The following is a 24,704-nucleotide window of genomic DNA, read 5'->3' as shown; positions in this document are numbered from 1 at the left end:
TTCACAGACGGCAGTAGTTTTGGTGAATGTATATGCCCCGAATTTTGATAATGCTCCTTTTGCTCAGAATTTGTTGTCAAAAATTCCTGCTTTGAACACACATCTCTTGATATTTGGGGGAGATTTAAACTGTGTTATTGACCCAGTTTTGGACAAATCTGGTGCTGTTGCAAAGGCTCCCTCTGCAATGGCAAAGGTATTCTCTGAGTTTATGGTTCAGAATGGTTACATGGATCCGTGGAGGTATTTTAACCCCACAGTGAGAAAATATTCTTCGTACATAAATCTTTTTCTCGCATTGATTACTTTTTTATTAATAACTCTCTAATTTCTCGGGTTGTAAACTCTGAATATCTACCAACTGTTATTTCAGACCACGCTCCTTTAAGTCTTGACATTCTTCTACTTTCACATCGCGCCTTTCGTCCACCATGGAGGCTCTACTTTTATCCGATTCAGCATTTTGCAAGTATATCTCTACTTCGATAGATGATTTTCTTCTTACTAATCAAACTGATTCAATCTCTTACTCTTTACTTTGGGAAACTCTAAAGGCCTTCTTAAGGGGACAGTGCCAATAAGCAATGCAAGGATAAGAAAAAAGAGATATCTGATAATATTCGAGCCATTGATGACCAATATGCTCTCAACCTGACCCCTGAGCTGCATAAACAAAGGCTTAATTTACAGGCGGAGTTCGATTTGTTATCGACAGGTGAGGCGGAGAGGCTTTTGTTACATACGCGTGCCAATTATTATGAATATGGGGATAAGGTCGGTCGGTTGTTGGCTCACCAATTGCGTAGCCGAGCAGCTTTGCGCTCTATTACTCAGATTATGCAGTCCAGTGGTGCATTAACCTCGGATCCTGTAGAAATTAATTCAACTTTTAAAAGTTTTTACTCCTCTTTATACACAGCTGGATCTCCTGACAATTTAGGTAACATGGACCATTTTCTTAGAAATATTGATTTTCCCGGAGTTGACCCTCTATTGGCATCTGAACTTGACAGCCCCATCACCTTAGATGAGATCATTAACTCAATCAATTCATTGCAATCTAAGAAATTACCTGGCCCGGACGGGTTTCCTTCCGAATTTTATAAGAAATTTCATGTTGCATTGGCCCCATTACTTCTGGCTGTATTCGAGGTGGTCGAATTCTGAAGTGGTCATCTCTTTGGATGCAGAAAAGGCATTTGATAGGATAGAATGGGAATACCTTTTTATGGTGCTAAAGAGGTTCGGCTTTGGGGATGGACTGATTTCATGGATCCATTTATTATATGTGGAACCGCAAGCTTCCATATATACCAACGATGCTAAATCTGACTATTTTACTTTGTCATGGGGTACGCGCCAGGGATGTCCTCTGTCTCCCTTACTTTTTGCCATAGCAATTGAGCCTCTCTCGATAACGCTTAGAACTCTTCCTGTATTTCAGGGTATAATTCGCAAAGGAATTGAACATAGACTAGCCCTATATGCTGACGACTTACTACTTTATGTTACAGATCCAATTGCATCTATTCCACAGATTATACGCATATTAAATGACTTTGGGAAATTTTCCGGGTATAAACTGAACCTACAAAAGAGTGAATGCTTCCCCATAAACCAATCTGGCCAAAAAATAAAAACAGACTGCCTTTTCATTTGGAGGATTCAAAATTCAAATATCTCGGAATTAATGTCACCCGTTCCTATTCTGCATTAATGACGGTGAATTTTACACTTTAATTTCATATATGAAGTCAGCCTTTCAAAGATGGGCAGCTCTACCATTATCCCCTCTTGGTAGAATAAACACGGTAAAAATGAACATTCTTCCAAAATTCCTCTACCTTTTCCAGTCCATCCCTTTGTTTTTACCCAAATCTTTCTTCAAGGATATAGACCAATTAATCTCCTCTTTTATATGGGCAGGAAAAACTCCCAGGGTTTCCAAATTTTCACTTCAAAAGAGTCGGCCTAAGTGGTGGCCTCTCCTTGACCAATTTCATGTATTATTATTGGGCGGCTCATATTCAGAAACTGGTGCTCTGGGTGCAGGCCCCCTCTCTTCCATGGTGCCACTTAGAAGCAAAGTCTTGTATTTCAACCTCCCTCCCTGCTATGGTGTTCTCCTCCCTTCCTATACCCCTTTCACAATACACGGATAATCCAATAGTATGTACCTCTCTAAAAATTTTCTATCAGTTTCGCCGTCATTTTAAATCCATCTCGGCCTCAACCATGGCGCCAATATGTAATAACCACCTCTTTCCCCCTTCCTTTATAGATTCCACATTCTCTTTTTGGGAAAAGAAGGGTCTGAAATGCTTTGAGGATCTTTACATTAATAATGTGTTTGCAACCTTTTCTGAATTATCCTCGACCTTCAGCCTGCCTCCGTCTCACCTATTCCGTTTCTTTCAAATTAGGCATTGTGTCTCCTCCCTATTCGCTGGTTTTCCCTCCTTACCTACAAAGTCTGCATGGGAAGAGGTGTTCAAGCTGAATCCTCATAAGGGTGGCATTATTTCACGGATATATGCAACGATCTGGTCACAGGACGATTCTTACAATATCAAAACCATTAGTGCTTGGGAGGAGGAATTGGGCCTGGAGCTTGAGAATGATTACTGGGGCAGAGCGTTAGATAATATATGTACCACCACGTCCTGTGCTAGACTTAGTTTCATACAATTTAAAGTGGTCCACAGAGCTCACCTCTCTAGGAGTAAACTGTCTAAAATATATCCCAATGTTCCTGACGTGTGAAAAATGCAAACTTTCGCCCTGTAACCTCAATCATATGTTTGCACTCTGTCCCAAACTGCAGAACTTTTGGAACTCTTTCTTCGAAACTATGTCCGATGTTCTTAAAATCAAATTGGATGTCTGTCCTTTAATTGCCATCTTTGGTGTTCCATCTCAGCGTCAGCCTCTGAACCACAAACAAGCTAGTGTTTTAGTCTTTTGCATCGTTACTTGCTCGGCACAGAATATTGCTGTCTTGGACCTCTCCACAACCCCTCTCTATATCAGTCTGGCTTAAAGATTTAATCTTCTTTTTAAAACTTTTTTTAAAAAATCAAGTATAACATCAGAGGCAGGGGTGACTCATTCTTGGGAAAATGGCAACAATTTATTACTTACTTCAATGATGTACGCACCCTGGAGGTGGATTGAGGAGAGGTAGACGGTAAATCATCTTTCCCTTTTTTTTTCTTTCTTTCTTTATTTATTTATTTTGTTTGTTTATTTTTTATTTATTTATTTTGTTTGTTTCTCTGGTTGTTTGTTATTGTTTTTTGTTTCCCCCTTTTCTTTTGGTTTTGGATGTGTGTCACGAATCGTGACGGAGCAGAGATAGGATGGATGCAAGTGCAGTATGAACGGTTGTTTATTAGAAAGAGAGACAGGCAGACAAATCCAAAACGTAATCCACAAACATGCAAGAGGTCAGGCGATTGGCAAACAGGCATACACGGGGCAAGGCAGGAATCTAGGTCGATAAACAAAACAAGAAACGAACTATGACGAGGGACTGGAAGCTGAATCCAGCACGAACTAACTCTAAACATGGACCGTGACTATGAATACGCTACGAACTAAACTAACTCTAAAGTATTATTAATCTTCCGCGTTGTGTGTTGGGAGGTGCGCGGTATATATGCGGACATAATCAGCGTCTAAACTGCTAGCAGCTGAGAGCAATATAGACCCACGTGAAATCCCAGCCAATGACAGAACAGGGAGGAGACATGACAGAAACATAAACAAAACACACGTGTCCAGATGTCATTACGGTCAACAAAGGAAAAGCAGGTGCTTGCGCATTCGCGCTTAGAGCACGCTGCTTCAAGGGGGAATCATGACAGAACCCCCACCCAAAGACACTGCTCCCGGAGTGCCATGAGTCATCCCATTTAATTGGCGGACCCGGCCCCCTGGACTGAATGTCCCAGGCAGAGCCAGGAAACTGCACGGTGTTCTTGGCGGCGCAGGGAAGCGGAGCGACATCCTCGGCGTAGCAGGGAAGCAGAGCGACATCCACAGCCGGGCAGGCAGGCTGAGCAAAGTCCTCGGCGGAGCATGAAGGCAGAGCGACGACCACAGCAGGGCAGGCGGGCTGAGCGAAGTCCTCGGCGGAGCATGAAGGCAGAGCGACGTCCTCGGCGGAGCATGAAGGCAGAGCGACGTCCACAGCCGGGCAGGCAGGCTGAGCGAAGTCCTCGGTGGAGCATGAAGGCAGAGCGACGACCACAGCAGGGCAGGCAGACTGAGCGAAGTCCTCGGCGGAGCATGAAGGCAGAGCGACATCCACAGCCGGGCAGGCAGGCCGAGCGAAGTCCTCGGCGGAGCATGAAAGCAGAGCGACGACCCCAGCTGAACTGGAAGGCAGAGCGAAGTCCCCTGTAAGGCCAAGAAGAGGAGCGTGGGTCTCCGTGCGGCCAGGGAGAGGAGCGTGGGTCTCCTCGAAGCAGTAGGGGGGAACGACGTTTGCCATGGAGCCGGAAGGCTGAGCGACGACCTCAGCTGAACAGGCGGGCTGAGCGACGACCTCAGCTGAACAGGCGGGCTGAGCGACGACCTCAGCTGAACAGGCGGGCTGAGAGACGTCCTCAGCTGAACAGGCGGGCTGAGCGACGACCTCAGCTGAACAGGCGGGCTGAGCGACGACCTCAGCTGAACAGGCGGGCTGAGCGACGACCTCAGCTGAACAGGCGGGCTGAGCGACGACCTCAGCTGAACAGGGAGGCTGAGGCTCTGAGGTCACCAGGTGAACCTTGGGCATGGGCGGAGCTTGGCTGGCCGTGTCAGCAGACTGGGGCGTGAACAGACCTTGGCTGTGCGTGTCAGCAGACTGGGGCGTGAGCAGAACTTGGCTGTGCGTGTCGGCAGACTGGGGCGTGAACAGACCTTGGCTGTGCGTGTCAGCAGACTGGGGCGTAAGCAGAACTTGGCTGGGCGTGTCGGCAGACTGGGGCGTGAGCGGAACTTGGCCAAACGTGTCGGCAGACTGGGGCGTGAGCGGAACTTGGCTGGGCATAGATATTAGCAGAGCTTGGTCAACTGGATCAGCAGGCTTGGACGTGAGCTCAGGGACGTGAGACTTGGCTTGGACCTCAGGGACGTGAGACTTGGCTTGGACCTCAGGGACGTGAGACTTGGCTTGGCCCTCAGGGACGTGAGACTTGGCTTGGACCTCAGGGACGTGAGACTTGGCTTGGACCTCAGGGACGTGAGGCTTGGCTTGGACCTCAGGGACGTGAGGCTTGGCTTGGACCTCAAGGGACGTGAGGCTTGGCTTGGACGTCAGAGCCTGGAGGCTTGGCTTGGACGTCAGAGCCTGGAGGCTTGGCTTGGACGTCAGAGCCTGGAGGCTTGGCCTGGACGTCAGAGCCTGGAGGCTTGGCTTGGGCTTCAGAGCCTGGAGGCTTGACTTGGGCTTCAGAGCCTGGAGGTTTGACTTGGGCTTCAGAGCCTGGAGGCTTGACTTGGACCTGGACCTCAGGGACTGGAGGCTTGACTTGGATCTCAGAGACTGGAGGCTTGACTTGGACTTGGATCTCAGAGACTGGAGGCTTGACTTGGACTTGGATCTCAGAGACTGGAGGCTTGACTTGGACTTGGATCTCAGAGACTGGAGGCTTGACTTGGACTTGGACCTCAGGGACTGGAGGCTTGACTTCGACCTCAGGGACTGGAGGCTTGACTTGGATCTCAGGGACTGGAGGCTTGACTTGGACCTCAGGGACTGGAGGCTTGACTTGGACCTCAGGGACTGGAGGCTTGACTTGGATCTCAGGGACTGGAGGCTTGACTTGAATCTCAGGGACTGGAGGCTTGACTTGGATCTCAGGGACTTGAGGCTTGACTTGGATCTCAGGGACTTGAGGCTTGACTTGGACCTCAGGGACTTGAAACTGGACTTGGACTTCAGAAGCTGGAGACTTGACTTGGACTTGGACGTCAGAGCCTGGTGTTGGTGCCTCCCCGCTGACCTCTTGCTGGAGCTCGGCAGGTGAGCCCACCTCGTGGGGCTCAGGTTTGAGCTCTGAGGTCGCCAGGTTAACCTCCGGCTGGGGCTCTGGTGCTAGGACCTCCGACGGGCGCTCCGAGGTCACCCTGTTGATCCCGGGCTGGGTCTCTGCACGGGCTCTCCGGTGGAGTTTCTTATGCTCCCGCCAGCTGCTCTTGAAGCATTCCTGAGAGCAGAAGAAAGCTTCCTGGAGGCCCAGCTTCTTGCAGGTGGGACATTGAAGCTGAGTCTCTCTCCCGCAGCCCTCGGTCATACATCTCGGAGATTTCGCTCCGCGTTGGCCGGAAACTGAAGTGGATCACTGGTTACTGCCCTGTCCATCTCCTCATAATAGAGGTTGAATGGTGGGTCCACCTGGGGCTGTCCATTGACTCTCCACCCCAGTAAATCAAGACCACGAAGTTGTCCAGGCTGTGAAAACTCCTCCATAAACAGCTCTGCAAACTGAGTGACATCATGGAGGGCTGGCGACCCAGCACTCACCAGCTGCTCCGCCCAGTCACAGGCCAGACCGCAAAACCTGGACACCAGGAACCCGATCCACTCTCTCTTAGTAGGCTTGGGAAACGCCAAGCTGCAGAAATACACCTGGCAGCTGAAGAGGAACTCCAGCGGGTAGCTCCCCAATCCCGCTGTCTCTGGCGGCAATTCAACGGCGTACCTTTGGGGAAATTGCACGGATGAAAAATGCGGCCAGTAATCCGAGCGTTCCCCGATGAGGTATTGTCCTACTATTTCCCTGGTTTCTGTGGCGTGACTTCTCTCTCGTCCTCGTGCTGCATCCATGTTGGGGCGGAAGATTCTGTCACGAATCGTGACGGAGCAGAGATAGGACGGATGCAAGTGCAGTATGAACGGTTGTTTATTAGAAAGAGAGACAGGCAGACAAATCCAAAACGTGATCCAAAACGTAATCCACAAACATGCAAGAGGTCAGGCGATTGGCAAACAGGCATACACGGGGCAAGGCAGGAATCTAGGTCGATAAACAAAACAAGAAACGAACTATGACGAGGGACTGGAAGCGGATAATCCAGCGCGAACTAACTCTAAACATGGACCGTGACTATGAATACGCTACGAACTAAACTAACTCTAAAGTATTATTAATCTTCCGCGTTGTGTGCTGGGAGGTGCGCGGTATATATGCGGACATAATCAGCGTCTAAACTGCTAGCAGCTGAGAGCAATACAGACCCACGTGAAATCCCAGCCAATGACAGAACAGGGAGGAGACATGACAGAAACATAAACAAAACACACGTGTCCAGATGTCATTACGGTCAACAAAGGAAAAGCAGGTGCTCGCGCATTCGCGCTTAGAGCACGCTGCTTAAAGGGGGAATCGTGACACTGTGTTTTTTTGTTGGGGCTGTTGGGTAGGGTGTTATAAGATGTAAAATGCAAATTTCCAATAAAAATTCTATGATCAAAAAAAAAAGAAACAGTTTGAAACATCTGTGTCGTTTCTACTTTGCTCGAATTGAGTTGATAATCCGAACAACCGGTTTCTTGACATGATCAAAACCCATAACCTTAGTGCAGATCGCCTGCTGATGAATGATGCAGTGATAGATCAGAAATTTAGGAAAGTCTGAGTCGGCCTTGCAATGTGCAATAAATCCAGAGTGGCACCCCATCACGGCTGGAGCTCCATCTGTTGTCCTAGACACCAGCTTTTCAAGGGGCACGTTTTTTTCCATGCAGTAGTTCTTCAAAACGTTGTAGATCTCAACTCCTCTGGTTGTGGTTTTCAGAGGAAGTAATGTAAAAAACTCCTCTTTAATGGAAAAATCATCAAAAACCATCCAAAAGAAAACAGCCAACTGGGCTGTATCACTCAAGTCCACCAATTCATCAAATTGAAATGAAAACCATTTACACCTTTGCATGTCCTGTTCTAACTGTCCCATCGCATCTGATGAAAGCAAGAAAACTCTCCTTGCCACTGTGTTGGCACTGAGCTGGACATCAGCGATACATAATTTCTGTCTTGCTTTTGTGGTCCCTGAACAAAGTTTCAGCCACAGCAGTCATTGCTTCCTTCACCATGGTGCCATCGGTGAACGGTTTCTTGTGTTTTGTCAAGATGTGCGCCACTTTAAATGATGCCTCTGTTACAGCATTTCCTCTCTTAATAGGTTTGGTGAATAAAGATTGTTGTTTTTGTATTGTTGCTTTCAGCTGCTTCACCTTTTCAGTTTGTAGCCCGCTGCCCACAGGAAAGTCCGGTGTAAAGTTACCATGAACTTGAGTGAAATGGCGCTCAACATTGCATCTTTTACCGACAGCAACGCTAGCGCCGCAAATTAGGCTCTCACATCTTTGGCTTACATTGGTGAAGAAAAATTCACTCGCCTACATGAAGAGCTTGGGGCTCAGGTTGAATCTCAGAAAAGTATCCTTTCCCCAGTGCAGTGGACAACTTTTCTAGGGGTTATAAGGATTCTACTACGATGAGGACGTTTCTATCCCCAACATGCGTAGGGTCAATCCTATCAACACTGAGCAAGATAAAGCTGGATCTTGGGAGAGTTGGTGCTTATGGGCCTATTGCACAGGAGACCGTTCAGTGGTGGCTGAGAAGTCGGGGGTTTCGTCCAAGGACGGAACCTCGGAAAATAATCAGGGTCACACGGTGATGCCTACGTGCTCTGAGAATTTGAGTGTCCCCTGTTTCTAGCCTTGGGTCACACTCTAGGGGTGTCTCCTTAGCGCAAGACGGTAATGACAGACACCTCCCTCACGGGCTGGAGCGCGGTCTTAGACAGCTGTCCAGCTCACAGTCTCTGGTGCGGCACTCATCTGGAGCAGGGTGGCTCCATCCACAAGTGGTGGAGTCCATATAGTGAGTTTTGGCCAAGCGGGATTGCATGTGTTCGCCTCCGAGGAGACAACACACGGCCCACTGTGGTTCGCCCTCAGTCCTCCCGCACAATTAGGGCTGGACGCCATGGTGCACATGTGGCCGAGGTCACATCTGTACGCTGTTCCCCCATCGCTCTGCTCCCACAAGTTCTAGCGAGAGTTTGCCAAGACAGTCTATGTCTGCTGCTAGTAGCACCTTATTGGCCAGCTCAAATATGGTTCTGAGAGATAATATCCCTGCGAGATAGCACTCCTTGGGTGAAATCCATCCGCAGGGATCCACTGTAGACCCAGTGAACTGGACAATAGCTACAGTCCTGGAGTTCTTACAAGAACATTTCTCAGCGGGGTGGGCTCCTTCTACAATCAGGGTTTACGTGGCCACCATTTCGGCCAGCCATGCCCCTGTTGTTGGAGCCTCTGTTGGGCAACAACCTCTAACTTCGAGGTTTATGCGTGGTGTCAGGCGGCTGAGGCCCATCTGCAGGTCATGCATACCTTCCTGGGACCTTTCTGTGGTCCTGGAAAGTCTGTCAGGGACCCCATTTGAGCCCTTAGGGGCAGCCTTTGAGAAGCTTCTGACTCTAAAGGTAGCTCTTCTGCTGGGCCTGACATCTCTCAAGCGAGTAGGAGACTTACAAACTCTCTCTGTTGCCCCTTCCTGCCTTGACTTTGCCCCTAGATTAGCCAAGGCCTTCCTGTATCCTGTGCTGAATTATATTCCTAAGGTGCTTACATCGGCTGCCCACCCTGTGGTGTTGCAGGCTTTCTGCCCTCCTCCATTCCCCACACCGGAACAAGAGAGAATGCACATGCTGTGTCCAGTAAGGACTCTCTGTACTTACGTTCACCGCTCCAGCCAGTGGCATAATTTGGAGCAGCCGCTGGTCTGCTTTGGCGGCGACAGTAGAGGTGATGCTGTGTCAAAGCAGCACATCTCTAATTGGATAGTGGAAGCAATCTCGATTGCTTATGAGGGGCACGGTCTCGCTACGCCTCTGGGCATAAGGGCTCATTCCACTAGGGCGGGCGCCTCCGCGAAGGCTTTGTCCAAAGGGTATCCTTACAGGATGTGTGTGCTGCTGCAGGGTGGTCTACGCCACACACATTCATTCATTATTACAGGCTGGATGTTCATTCCACCCCGGGCTCGAGTGTCTTGCAGTGACCCTCAGGCTTGGGTCTTTTTGAACAGGCCGTACCCTCGGTATGACGGAGTGGGTATTCTTGTTCCCATAGTGTTATGCTAAACGCAACGACTCGTTCCCTTCTCAGGGAACAGGGTTACATGCGTAACCCAGACGTTTTCTTCCTTTTGTTTGGTGGAACACTTTCTTTACTCATCCTGCAGCAAACAAAATTTTCTAGCTAATACTAAAATATAATATGAGCATGATGACGTGCTTGATTGAAACTTTGGCGTGACGGCTGATCTGGCAAATAAATACTACATTTTCAGTGGAGGGGGTGGGATAGGAAGTGGTATAGCCCACTCTGATTGGATGAAATGGGAAGAGTTTCCAGAATGTCTTTGCGAGCTACCTACAATCAGGCCATAAGCTACTGGTAGCTCACGAGCGATGTGTTGGAGACCCCTGCTCTAATAACATTTGAATAGGCTGCACTGCGTTATTTACAACAGCATAGCATGAGAATGATACGCACCAGTTACTTTAGAAAAAAATTTAATAAATTAAAGACCACTCTTGATACAAAACAAAGTGTATTTATTTCTAGAGCATGCACGGACCAACAGACATGCATGTCTTTTCCCCTAAAATAGCTTAAATACTTTTTAAAGAATATTTTAGCATCAGCGAAATAGCTCCATGAGTGTGGACTACATCATCAGACATTGTTACTGACCTTAAATAATAATGTTTTTTTCCTCTTACACCAACAGATGTTTTAAATAGGACAATAGGACAGCTTGTCATGTTAACCGAAAAACTGCAAAACCCTCTCTCATGGCTCATACTGTTCCAAATGCTAAATAAATGTCTCTTTGGAGAAACTGATTAAAAAATTTATATAAACCTTGCAGAAGGAACTGCCAGAGCTGCTGCTACAGAAAATTAATTAAACACCTTCTGACCAATCAGAATTGAGCAATCAACAGCACTAATGTATAAAGACATTCTCATTGTTAACCAATATAGTATTCTATAGTTTCTCTAATCAAAACGCACTGGCATGACCTCCAAAGTAAAACCAACCAAAAAGAACCAATAAGAAGTGTATATTAAAGCACACCCCACCAAATCCCTGACCAATCAAAGAACACTTACAGGTGCATTGCCCGTCAGTTAATTAAAAATGTGGACCTTTCATATATTCTGCATTCATTACACAAAGTGAAAAAAGTAAAGTAAAATATTAGAATAAAGAATTTATAATACAGTAATGTCAAGCTTCTGAAAACTATGTTCATTTATGCACTCAGTACTTGGATCAGGGCTTTAATCCTTTTGCACGAATTACTGCATCAATGCGGCATGGCATGGAGATAATCAGCCTGTGACACTGCTGAGGTGTTCTGGAAGCCCAGGTTGCTTTGATAGCGGCCTTCAGCTCTTCTGTATTGTTAGGTCTGGTGTCTCTCATCGATTCTCTAGGGGGTTCAGCCTTACTGTGCATGATTGGCCAGACAACTCACCTGATCTGAACCGTTCAGGTCAGGCGAGTTGTCTGGCCAATCAAGCACAGTAATACCATGGTCAGCAAACCAGTTTTGCCACTGTGGGCAGGTGCCAAGTCCTGCTGGAAAAGGAAATCAGCATCTCCATAAAGCTTGTCAGTAGATGGAAGCATGAAGTGCTCTAATATCTCCTGGTAAACGCTGCATTGACTATCGACTTGAGAAAACACAGTGGACCAACACCAGCAGATGACATGGCCCCCCAAATCATCACTGACTGTGGACACTTCACGCTGGACTTCAAGCAGCTTGGATTCTGTTCCTCTCCACTCTTCCTCCAGACTCTGGGACCTTGATTTCCAAATCAAATCCAAAATTTACTTTCATCTGAAAAGAAGACTTTGGACCACTGAGCAAGGGTCCGTTTCTTTTTCTCCTTAGCCCAGGTAACGTTCCAATGTTGTTTCTGGTTCAGGAGTGGCTTGTCACTAGGAATGCGACACTGCGGTATTTCTGTATTATAAATTCTTTATTCTAATATTTTGAGATACTGGATTTTTGATTTCCATGAGCTGTAAGCCGTAGTCATCAAGATTTAAAACAAAATAAAATGCTTGGAATATTTTACTTTATGTGTAATGAATCTAGAGTATATGAAAGCTCCACTTTTTGAACTAAATTACTGGGAAAAAAAAGAACTTTTCCACAATATTCTAATGTTTTGAGGTGCACCTGTATATTGCTGTGTGAAACTAATGTTAGCAACCCCCCCCCCCCCACACACACACACAAAAAAAACAGGTGTAATAACAATAAAAGTATCATTAGTGGTTGTGTCACCTTCTTCCCAGTCGTCTTTTCCACCATGGCTCCATCTCTGTCGGTCCCCGGCTTGGCCATGGTGCAGCTTCTGACTAGCTGTGGCAGCTACGGCTCACAGGGGTCATCATGAGCCTGCAGTGAAATTTAAAACTTCAGATCAGACTCGGCACATGTTTGATCGGCGTCAGAGCCAGTATCTGACATGCTTTCTGTTCAGACACACTTTAATAACGGCATATGTAATGTAATGCACTGACCCCAGATTATGTGTTTGTAGTACTTCAAGTGAAGTATGAAAAAAGAAGAACTGAATAAGCCAGTACAAGCTGTAATGAGTAATACCATGACGTAAGGAATCTTATCTTACACCAGCGCAGCTATTCTGATACTATGAAAATCAGGGTTATGGCTGAATGTTCTAGACTGTTCTTGTGTAAATATAAGATCTTATTAGTGGTGCTTCACAGATCCACCACAGATGTTTGCAGTCGTGCGGCATCCGATCAGAATGATGTAACCGTCTACGGCAATTTTTATTTATTTTGCTCACTTCACTTCACTTAACTCGTCCAATAACCAGGGAAAGAAATAAATCTACTTCCTACTGACTTGCCGAAACAAAACTTTTCAGTTGATGCTTGCGCAGACGCATTATGCTCCAGTTGGTTCACGTAGTTCCCAGTCGATGATGTTGTGTCCACTTTAATAGGATCACCTATACGCCTGCTCATTAATGCAGTTATGAAAGCATTCAATCATGTGGCAGCTGCAAAATGCATACAGTCATGCAGATGCAGGTCAAGAGCATCGGTTAATGTTCACATCAAACATCAGAATGAGGAAAAATTATGATCTTTGACTTTGATTGTGGCATGGTTGTTGGTACCAGATGGGCTGGTTTGAGTATTTCAGAAACGGCTGATGTGCTGGGATTTTCTACACACTGCAGTCTCTTTACATAGAATCGTGCGGGGGGGGGGGGGAACACACTGAGTGATCGACAGTCTTCTGGGTGGAAACAACTTGCTAATAAGAGAGGTCAGAGGAAAATGGCCAGATAGCTTCGAGCTGCCAGGAAGGATATACTAACTCAAATCATCACTCTTTACAACCGTGGTGAACAGAAAAGCATCTCAGCATGCACAAAATATGCACACTGAGCTTTACAGATCACTGAGTTTAAGAGTTTATTTATGTGTGCTGTCAAAATGTTTTTGTGTATATTTCATACTAAATAGTTTCAGACATGAAAACAAAATCTAAGATAAAACAAAGGCAACCTGAGTAAACACAAAATACAGTTTTTAAATGATGATGCTATTTATTGAAGCAAAAAAGTTATGCGTGTGTGAAAATGTATTTGCCCCTGCAGTTACTAATTCCCCAAGTCTATGAAGCTGCATTCATAACGGGGTTCAGCTGAACTAAACACAACCAGGCCTGATTACTGCAAACCCTGTTCAATCACATCAACACTTAAGTAGAACTTTTGCAACAGCATGAAGTTGGTTAAAAGGTCTTACCCAGTAACACACTATGACAAAGCTGAAAGAAATTCCAGAAATGATGAGGAAGAAAGTGATTGAAATACATCAGTCTGGGAAGGGTTACAAAACTATTTCAACGGCTCAGGGACTCCAAAGAATTACAGTGAGAGTCATTATCTCCATATTTTGCCAAAACACACCTTGATGATCCTCAAATCTTTTGGGAGAATGTTCTGTGGACTGATGAATCGAAAGTGGAACTGTTTGGAAGACAGGGGTCTCGTTACATTTGGCGTAAACCAAACACATAATTCCACAAAAAGAACATCATACCTATGGTCAAGCATGGTGGTGGCAGTGTGATGGTGTGGGGATGCTTTGCTGCTTCAGGGTCTGGGCAACTTGTAATAATTGAAGGAAACATGAATTCTGCTCTCTACCAGAAAATCCTAAAGGAGAATTAGGATTCTCGATCTTCAGTCCGTAAGATGAAACTCAAGCGCAGCAAGACAATGATCCAAAGCATAGGAGTAAGTCCAAGTCCTAGAAGTAAGTGAAAGACTGATATCCAGTTATCAGAAGTATTTGGTTGCAGTTATTGCTGCTAAAGGTGGCACAACCAGATTTTAAGTTTCAGGGGGCAATTCATTTTTCACATTGGTGATAGCTGTTGGATAACTTTTTTAATAGTATTGTATTATATTTAATAGTATATATATATATATATATATATATATATATATATATATATATATATATATATATATATATATATATATATATATATACACACATATATATATACACACACATACACACACACATATATATAATATGCTGAAGTTTTCAGTAAAAACATTTTTTTTATGTAAAAAACATAAAAACCAAGCAGTCAGCCATTAGCATTGATGCATTCTGCCCCATCTGAGTCCTAATGTACTTTTATTGTTCCATGTGTCGATTTTACTAAGTCATGAAGCATTGTGATTTATCTAGCATGAAGTACCTTGTAAATAAGAATCAGTAAAATGCTATATAAATAAAGATTTAATTACCACAGAGATTACAGTTTTGGTTTTTTTTAAAAAATGACACAGGAGCACACACACTTGCTGGCACTATTTACTCAGAAATGTGCTTTTTAATGTTTGATTCACCTCAGCTGTATCACACCACCCCATTGTAGATCATTTTCCTATAAAAGGACACCAGAATGTTTATACCTTAATTATGACAATTTTCTCCTCCTCAGCCAAGAGTAAAAAAAAAATTACATACTTTTTTAAAATATAATAATATAATAACCTTAACATTAACATGTTTTCCAAGTATCCGTTCATAGATTAAAGCATTTGCGAAGATAAAACCACTAGGATTGAAGAAATATGGCCGTGGATGCAACTCAAGTGTGATAGTATGTAACAGGTGATAGTGATGCTCTATGGTATGGAGTGTTTATAAGAAGACGGACACGACATTAAAAAAGTTCACAACCAATAAAATTTATTCAGGTATATATTACAATTATGTACATTATCCTGTAACAAGTAAATATTAAAATAGACATATTTTTAGAACCATCGTTCAAAAGGCGTGTTGTAAAAAATAGGTTTTGTTGTGATCTCACATTAAAACTGTAAAAGTATGTTTCCTTTTTCTAACGAGAAGACACATCAATGCTGTTTTCTCTTAATGTGCGCGAGACACAACGGGCAACACGGAGGAAGTGAGTGTTACTAAGAAGACGACAAAAAGGCGGGAAAAAGCAGGACCACTTACATAAACCTCATCACAGCACAGCTTTCCGGGGAAAAAAAAGAAGAAAAAAAAGAAGAAAAAAAAGAATTACAAACCTGCAACGCATGCACAGCATAGAATCACATGTCAAAAAACACCTGCTGTGATGAATCTAGGAGGAAACGTGTAGCAGAAGAAACGTAACAAACATAATTCAAAAACACATGCTTAAAGAGTTAAGCCAACATCAACAACAGAGAGGACGCTCAATATAAAACCAACTTTGGTCCATTAAACATTTGACAAAAAGTTTACAATCAAAATATCTATTAACTTCCTTTCTGTTATTTTCTTCTTTTTTTTTTTACAAGTTAAAAATAATAATTACATGGCTATTTACAAATGCACAATCAGTATGTATAAAATAAGTTAAAAAAAAAGAAAAAAAAAGAATGAAGAGCACATTCTATACATCATGAACACTCACTTTTTGAAACGAGTTGGAACAACACCTCTCTGTCCTATCACAGGAGAGGTAAAGTGTTTAACTTCTAACTTTTCCCCTCTCTCATGTTCTCCCTCTGATCATTGAGGGTAGGCATCGCCCTCTGCTGGTTGGATCTCCTACATGCAGCTCTGCCTGCCTGCCTGTGATTCTACTTTTCTGCAACAGGGAAGTTTAAGTGCATTTCAGTTTGGACTTAAAGCCAGCAGCTGTAAGAATTGCACTGGATTCTTGTAACAGAAGTGCATCTGGAGTAGGTAAGTGTCTTCAAACAAGAGCTGATACAGAGAAAAGTAATTGGACCTTCAGGGACGCAATGCTGGGCCTTGGACCCGGTACAGAAACATAGCACGTGCATTTAGTCTTTTGGCAGACACTCCTATCGAAATGACTTTACAACACAAATACTGCAGACTTTCTAATCCGCAGAGATGGAGGACTGTTTTTCAATTGCGTCACTGTTTTTATTATTATTATTATTATTATTATTATTATTATTATTTCTCTGGAGTGTCTGATCATATGGTGCAAGACTGCACGACACACATGCACACTGCAGCTTGCCCAAAACAAGTGCTTTGTGTTTCTCTACTCCTCTCAAGTCCTGGAGAGACGAGCCTCGTCAGTTCTTTACTATCCGAGCACCGACTCACTGCTGTTATATCGGGGTGAGGTCAAAGTCATCGTTGACCTCGACAAGTGGGATGTGAAACTCTGGGATTTCGAAGATGCTGGTTGATTTGTAAGTGGCAGGGTCCAGCTCCTGTAGCTTCAGCTGCCACTCTAATCGCTGAACGGCATTAAGAGCTGCTGCCTCGTGCTGCTGCCTCATCAGGAGACATGTCTGGGACAGACAAAAGCCAGAGTAACGCAAACCGTTATCACATAAAGGTCTTACAAATCAAACTCAACATTACATACTGCATTGTGAACTTTGATATGTAATTTCAGTGAATATTCAATAATATAGCTTACCTTTAACTTCTCAAATTTGTCATCCACATCCTGAAGCCAAGACATGAACTGTCTCGCGTTAAACCGATCTCTCACTGAGGTTTTCCCGTCATCTCCCTGCCACGCAAGCAAACAATACACATGAGTATAAAACAAAAAAATGATCACTTCATTATTTTCTTTTTGACTAGTTGCCAATACAGATGTTCCCTTTTGAGGGAACTCGACATTGTGTTTAGCATAACAGTATGGAGAGTGCATCTCGGGAGCAACTGCCATCTGAAGCTTGTGTGAAATCATGCCTATTTATAGGCCTGCCATGATCAGGTGACGTGGCAATTAAGCGCGTTGCGTGATATAAATATGGCACCTGTGAACCGCGCATCAGCCTTTATTATCTTCAGCGAAAGACTGCATGTCGGTTGTTTGTGTAAAGAAACAAAAAGAGGCTTCATTTCCTCTCTATTTTTTCTCAAAATCTCTAGACTTTTCTATCCCTTTAAAAAAAGAGAAGAAAAAAAAAGTAATGAGCAAGAGAGAAAAATATGAGTGAGATAATTCAGGTAGTGTGTTACAGTAGGGACCGTGCGCACTTTCTGGTTGAAGTGTTTAAGGGGTGGAGCATGCAATGGCAGCCTAGAGAGGCTGCGCATTGTAACGCCTACATCTTGCAGCTCCGCTCGCGACTTGCGCTCTTCTCGGAAGCTGAAGCTAGTTGGGTTTCAGAGCCTCACGGATCTGGGCCGGCAGCTGCCGAGGCAGCTAGCCGTCTCAGGTCCGGGGGATCTCTTATGGATCTGGAAGAGGAGCCAGAGACGAGCGCTGCTCTATCTCTTACTCTGTCTTCCGGGTCTGGCTCTCCGCTCGATTTTGGAGCTTGCGTCGCGACTCCTCCTTCTGCTATGGAAAGCCAAAAGGGGGGGAAAAAAAGAGAGAAAAAAACACAAACAAAAATAATAGTAATAATTCCTCTCTGATTCCGAGGAGCCAGAAGGATGTGCTAAAAACTGAGAGCAGCATATAAAGAGCTGCTTGAAGTGATTACTAAGGCTGGATGAGCCTTTTTCGGCCCAGTGAAAGTAAATCCCTCACACTGCAGAAAACCCTTTCTTCCAGAAGTGCATGACAAAATATCAGGCTTCTGGGGGAAAACCATTCATAAGCCTTATTTATAACCCAACGATGTTGGATTATTCGGCCATTGTGGGGAATGAACGGCATGGCTATTTAGCTATGCTGAAGGTGGAGGAGGTGCTTGCGAGCTACCTCTCTCAATCAATGGCAGGTAATTAGGGGGGCCGGCTTTGCCATCTAAGCCACCGTTTAAAGCCACCGTGGCATTGGTGAGCAAGGCCTATGCAATAGTAGTCTTGCTTGTGTGTCACTGCAGACAATGACAGTGTTGCAGGTCTACCAAACAGACTGAGTGAGCTCGACATATGGCGGCATTCAGCCAGTTCCTTCCCTGTTGTGTCGACTTCACCCGGGCATCCACGAGTGGAGCCCAGGCCAGCACTAGTGCGAGGGAGACACAGAAGGCGATTATGGCAACCCGATATTCATTCCACCCCGGGCTCTAGTGTCTTGCAGTGACCCTCGGGCTTGGGTCTTTTTGAACAGGCCGTACCCTCGGTATGACAGAGTGGGTATTCTTGTTCCCATACTGTTATGCTAAATGCAACGTCTCGTTCCCTTTGAAAGGGAACGTCTGGGTTACACATGTAACCCTGTTCTGTTAGAAGGGAACGAGACTTTGCGTAGCTTTGTCATACCAGAGAAGGCCTGTGAATTGCGTCTTCGCTTCAGATAATAGAAGCTGATGGCACGGTTCACAGGTGCCATATTTATATCACGCGACGTGCTTAATTGCCACATCACCTGATCATGGCAGGCCTATAAATAGTCATGATTTCACACAAGCTTCAGATGCCGGTCGCGCGCAAGAGGTACTTCCCATACTGTTATGCTAAACGCAACGTCTCGTTCCCTTCTCAGGGAACAGGGTAACCCAGACGTTTTAGGAATCTTTTTATCCAGAAACCTGAGCCAACATACAATTCCTGAGATTGTACGACACTGGCTAAAGTAAATGGCTCGACTGCATTTTCAACACAGTGTTATGAAAGTCTGAAGTAGAACAATGAGGCATTTCAGCCACTAAAGGTGGAAGCATTTTTCTGGTCAGTATACTGGAGTTAAATGTATGCTTCCAAATTAGGCCATGTATCATCAACGGAATCACCGTAAGGACAACAGGAAAATACATATTGCAGCACAACCAATAACATGATAGTCTGATACAGGCCAGACTGGCAGTTACGTGCCTGTACATCCTGGGGCATGTTGTATACTTCTGCATCCAACAAGACGGTGCAAGCACTGAAGGGTAGTGTCTGATTGGCTAACGTTCTTGCAGCACGATAATGGACACGCAGGACTTCTTGCTCATTGGAGACAATCAACTTCTCCTGTAAGAAGGGAAAAAAAAACATTGGAGCATGTAATAAAAAACCAGGATACGACCTCCTCCGACATTATTCAACTTATTTACTAATTAGTTCTTACAGATTATGACTACACTAAACTGTGAAGTACTGGAACCCTGGAATTTAGCCAGGTTAGCTTTATCTACTACACTGAGAAGGAAATGTATTTAGAAATAGCCACTTACCCTTTCAATGCTGTGCTGCAAGCGGAGCTTCATGCGCACAATCTCCTGCTGCTTGAACATCTCTTTTAGTGGTTCAGGTAGTGAGGGTGGTGGTGTTATCTAATAAAAATAAATAAATGCATGAATTCATACAGTCATGTAATATACAATGTAAATACAGTACAAAAATACAGTTGTAAGTGGCTCACCGTTGGAATACAGAGCTTGCTCAGTGGATTCCCATCAAGCAAGTAGGACCCATTGAATGTAACATACTCATCATAGTATTGTGGTGCTTGAGGAATGACGCTACATAGCACCTTCCTCTTCTCCTCAATCTTTCTGCGTATGTGCAGGAACTCATAATAAGGATTAGCTCTTTCTGTCTGGTAGGGCTGAATTTCCTCAAGCTTTAGTGAATCCACGATTGCTGCCAAAGACTGCTGGGTCTTTTCCTTGATCTGCTGGGCTGAAAGGCTGGCTTGGGTTGAAGGAGACACTCTGGGCATCTTTCGTTTCCTTGGATGAGCGACCTGGAGGTCAACCTCGTCATCTAGAGGTTTCACTTTTGTCCTGGCTCCAGTCGAATCACTGTCTGCCACTGACAATGGAGAAGAGCTTCCAGATGTTGCTCCACTGGTTATTTCTGAATGACAATCGAGCTGAACCCTAGTGCAGCCCAGACTCTGATCTCCATCTGATGGAGTACCTGGTTTTGCTGTTTGATCTTCAACAGCAAGCTGGTCTGGCATCTCCACATCTGCTGTACCATCCGAGGGAAGTTGGGTTTGAGCAGCATCCTCTGCTGTCACCGCTTTCTCTACTTGCGTCTCGGAAACGACCTGGCTATTGTCTGGATCTTCCCCGGATACTTCCATTGACTCTTCAGCTGTCTGTTCAGGACTAGCACAATGAGGGACATTTGAAATTGAACTGACAGGCAAACTATGCTCGTTTTTCTCCAGCTGTCCATCAGCTGCACCTGCATTCTCATCGGAGAGACTTGACTTGCAGTCATCTTGCGAAATCTTTTCTGTAACCTGCTGAGAATCTCTGACCACACTGGCTGTACATGGAAGTGTTTTAGTAGACTCCTCAGGACTGATCCTACAAGAGCTTATGGATGGAGCTTGGATAGTTGTCCAATCCATTCTGCTCCCACCAGAAACGTTCTCCATGCATCTGTCCTCCATTATATTTTCAGGACCCATTGTAAGACTTCTCGCTCTTTGCTCTAGTCCCAAATCAACATCAGTCCTTGCTGGGTGGTCATTATTGGCTTCTGCGACAGAATCCCACTTCAGGCTAATTGAACGTGTAGGTGTTTTGGTGGACAAGCTTTGTTCCGGCTGTGAGGATGCAGCTGATGCAACCTGGGACACAGGTGCTAACGAGGAATTTTTGTTTGAGCCGTCTGTCATTTCTGTGTCAGAGCTGTCAAGTTGATTTTGTCCACTTTGCTCTGGTGAAGTATCCATGTTTAGCTTGCTGACCTCTACTGTAGTTGGCAACAAACTGCTGGCTTGTGAAAGGCTAGATTGTTGATCTGCAAAATCTTTCACTGAAGTATCTCGAGAGTTAGACCCACATGCAAACTGACTGCTTGAACTGCCACTTGCATCCTCAACACCGACAGAATGTTCCACTTCAGGTATAGCACAAGCGAGATGTGCTGACAGCGAGTTGTGAATACTAAGACTTTCCTGTGTGACTGCTCCACTGGCTTCAGTCTGGTGTATTTTACCAGGCTCCTCATTCGAGTATGCTAGGTCACCGACTTTCTGAGGTTCTTCAATCGGTCTGTCTGGTTCGCATGGACCAGCTTTAGCATCCTCGTCCAAGACGGCTCTTAAGTAAGGGGATGCAAGTCTGCTTGACAGTGGTGTTCGACTGCCAGGAGCAATGTCAGGAAGACTGTTGGTATCTTTATCATTGACAACTGGTGATCTGGAGGACTGAACTATGAGGGAAGACTGGAGGAAAGGTGGCTGGGAGTCGGATGCTTCCAAATTGAGGTCCGAGTCGTACTCAGTGGGCCTGGGTGTTAGCGTGCTAGCCTGGCAGGAATCCTCCGAACTGGCTACCGAGATCATGGACACTGATCTTGACATGATACCAGATCGTTCACTGTCAGGTCTTGGAGATCGACTAAGGCTGTTTTCTATTACTGGCCCAGTCTTTCCAAAACACGAGAGACTCTTCGCATCTAGTGAGAGCGTCCTTCCACTGGTTGCATCCTTTAAGATTTTCTCACGACTGGAAACCTCTGGGGTTTCTGAGCTCTTGGAGCGCATGAGTTCTTTGTTTGGTTCGCTGGAAGTGGAAATTCTTGCTTTATCTTTGTTCTTCTGCTTCCCAGAGTCAGCTCCTGGTCGTTGTTTCAGCCTTTCCCTCTCTTTTTGCTTGATCTTTTCCAAGTGTTTCTTGTGCCACTGCTCAATCTCCTGATCCTTCAAGCTAAGCATTCGTTCAAAGCTGGTCTGCATGAGGTCATCATTAACCAATCTTTTCTCTTTGGGACGGGTTTCCTTTTGTGCAGGGGAGGCTTTGGATTTGGACCTGTCTGACTCTGACTCAACAGGCCTTGCTTTACTGAGCTTGCTATCCCTACTCTGCTGTGACCTCTCTTTATCCTTGTCCTTTTCCTTGTGCCGCTCTCGGTCCCGGTCCCGATGCCTTTCCAAATCTCGATCCCTCTCCCGTCTGTCTCGGTCTTTCTCAGGGGTTTTCACGACCTCTTCTTTTAATTTTGAAGTTACCGTTTTATTGCTCTCGGGTATGTACCCCTTCTTCTCTTCCAAAAGAAATTTGAGATTAGAACTCGAAGAGGGGAGAGTGGCTTCTTTTGATTTTTCTTTTTTCTTCTTGTCAGAGTCTTTGTCTTTTTCTCTTTCCTTTTCTTTAATTCGGTCAATTTTACTATGATCGCTGTTCTTCTCTGGAGCCTTTGATTTCTTTTCAGAACTCATTTTATCTTTGTCCTTGTGATCACTTGAGGAATGCTCTTTCTCTTGCCGTTCTTTCTCACTCCTTCTGTCAAGCTTGTCCTTGCTTTTTTTGTTTTCTTCATGCTTTTTCATAACAGGCACAGGTTTAAGTTTTTCACTTTCCTTGTGGCTCTTCTCACTAGACAAGTTAGACGTTGTTAATCTGTCCCTCTCTTTCCATCGATCTGTGGAGTTGTGAAGGTCCGATTTATCTAATAAATGTTCCAATTTGATCTTCTTATCCTTTTCTGCCTGTTTTTTCTCACCTTTTTCAAATTCTCGGTCCTTTGTGGGTAGCCGTTTATCATTTCTCTCTCTAGAGCTCTTCTCTGTGGTCTCTAGCTGATCGTGATCTACCAAGTTTCCAGTGAGAGGCCTGTCTTCTACCTCCTCTTTTACACAAGGACTTGGAAGAGAGTCTTCAGGCTTTCGTAACAAGTTAAGACTTTCTGACCGGTCATAATTTTCAGCCCCTTTCCCGTCCTTTCCTCCTCGATCATCTTTATATGCCACCTCTTTCTTCTCTTTTTTTATGAGTTTGTCTTTCTCTCGCTCGTCTTTTTGTTTTCTCTCCCTAGTGCTATTGCAGACCGTGTGTTTGTCTTTTAAAGTTGCCTTTTCTTCTTTAATTGGTGATGAGTCAAGAGACTTCTGAGGAGAGCAACTGTCTGGTGTCTCACATTTCCCTTTAAGCTCTTCATTCTCATCACTTTTAAAGAAATTCTCCTTCCAAAATTCTCGGTCAAACTCCATATTCCTATGTCCATCTTTCCGTAGTTCTTTCTGGCGATGCCGATTCCTCTCAGACTCGTAGTCTTTCCTGTACTTGTCCTTCTCCTTGTGTTTTAGCTTATGCTTCTTGACAACCTTACCATCTTTGTCAGCCTTCCTGAAGGCTCCTTCAGAGCCATCCATACTGTTGCTTAAACTGGCATCTTTAAAAGGGCTGGAGCTTCGGTCATCTCCTTCCAAGCTGTGTTCCTTATAGTGATGTTTGCTTTTGTCCTTGTGCTTACAGCTCTTACTGCTGGAACCTTCTGTGTAGTCTGAATCTGTGTAGTGGTTATACTTGACACTATCCATAGGGCAGGATCCATCTCCAATGGAGACAAAAGTCTTTGCATTTTCCTGTTTTAATGGAGTCACCTGCTTGTCAGTTTGGCTGTAAGTGAGCTTTGGGGATTTCACAGCCGACAAGTGAAAGAGGTGCACTGACGAATCATCCTTTGGGCTGAAGGACATTTTGAAAGAGTCTTCCTCTCGAACACTTTTATCAGAGTTGTCAGACACTGTCGCTGTAGAAAAAAGAAGAGACTTGCTGTTTTCTTTTCCGTCCTCTTGAACCTCTTGATTTTCCTTGTTTTTGCTTTGGCTCTTGTTCTTCTTCTTGTTCGCTTTACCTTTTTCAGATGCCATTAGGGTTAAGCTTTCTCTTTTTGTCCTGCTTTCTGTTTTGTGAGTATCGTTGCAGAGTGACCTGGTCGGTGAACACTTTCGTTCTGATGGAGCCTCCATTTCATCGTCGGAGCTATCTGAACTGCAGTAGAGGACTCGGGATGACTTTGGCTTTTTTAATTTGCAGGATGATGTTGTCTGATCACTCTTGTTGGACTGTTTGGGTGTGTAATGGTTTTGCTCCTTTTCCTCCTTCTCTTTCTGACGCGCTTCTCGTCTCAGGATGTGTCTGTCATTTAGGGCCTTGCTGAGGTCTTCCTCCTCTTCCTCGTCCTTGAACTCATACTCATCCACACCAGACACTGAAGATGTGGCCTTTGCTGTGGTCGATTTGCCATCAGAGTCCTTCTCTGTGTCTGAGTACTCCATATTCTCATCTACACTGGAGGGGTTGACTGACGGAGGGTCCTCAGAGTCTGTAACATGTAGCACAAACATAATCAATAAACAAATATTCAACTTCTAAGATAAAAAAAGTGGCATTATGTATTGGATTAAGTATTATGTATAAGTACGCAATAGACAAACCGACAGATAATGAAAAGACCAAAACTGAGCAAGACACGCTAT

General features: G+C 44.8%; 2 protein-coding genes across 3 annotated transcripts in view; both read right to left on the bottom strand.

Annotated features, from left to right (window-relative positions):
• Window positions 1-13,322, bottom strand: part of LOC128623873 (ankyrin repeat domain-containing protein 12-like) — a 28,347-nt gene extending 15,025 nt beyond the window's left edge. The window contains exon 1 of the mRNA XM_053651013.1: window positions 12,378-13,322. Within this exon, the coding sequence (XP_053506988.1) occupies window positions 12,378-12,437 (60 nt within the window). The 5' untranslated portion in view covers window positions 12,438-13,322. The remainder of the gene's footprint in view (window positions 1-12,377) is intronic.
• Window positions 13,323-15,328: 2,006 nt separating this feature from the next.
• ankrd12 (ankyrin repeat domain 12) overlaps window positions 15,329-24,704 on the bottom strand; it is a 44,912-nt gene continuing 35,536 nt past the window's right edge. For both annotated transcript variants that reach the window (XM_053651007.1, XM_053651008.1), the window contains 5 exons: window positions 19,902-24,550; window positions 19,714-19,812; window positions 19,363-19,510; window positions 17,064-17,155; window positions 15,329-16,932 (listed from right to left, as the gene is read on the bottom strand). In XM_053651007.1, coding sequence (XP_053506982.1) covers window positions 16,747-16,932; window positions 17,064-17,155; window positions 19,363-19,510; window positions 19,714-19,812; window positions 19,902-24,550 — 5,174 coding nt within the window. In that variant the 3' untranslated portion in view covers window positions 15,329-16,746. The remainder of the gene's footprint in view (window positions 16,933-17,063; window positions 17,156-19,362; window positions 19,511-19,713; window positions 19,813-19,901; window positions 24,551-24,704) is intronic.

This window comes from Ictalurus furcatus, chromosome 20 (genome assembly GCF_023375685.1).
Source record: "Ictalurus furcatus strain D&B chromosome 20, Billie_1.0, whole genome shotgun sequence".
NCBI lineage: Eukaryota > Metazoa > Chordata > Actinopteri > Siluriformes > Ictaluridae > Ictalurus > Ictalurus furcatus.
The sequence above is the reverse complement of the archived record's forward strand: the minus strand, read 5'-3'. Positions and strand labels throughout refer to the sequence as shown.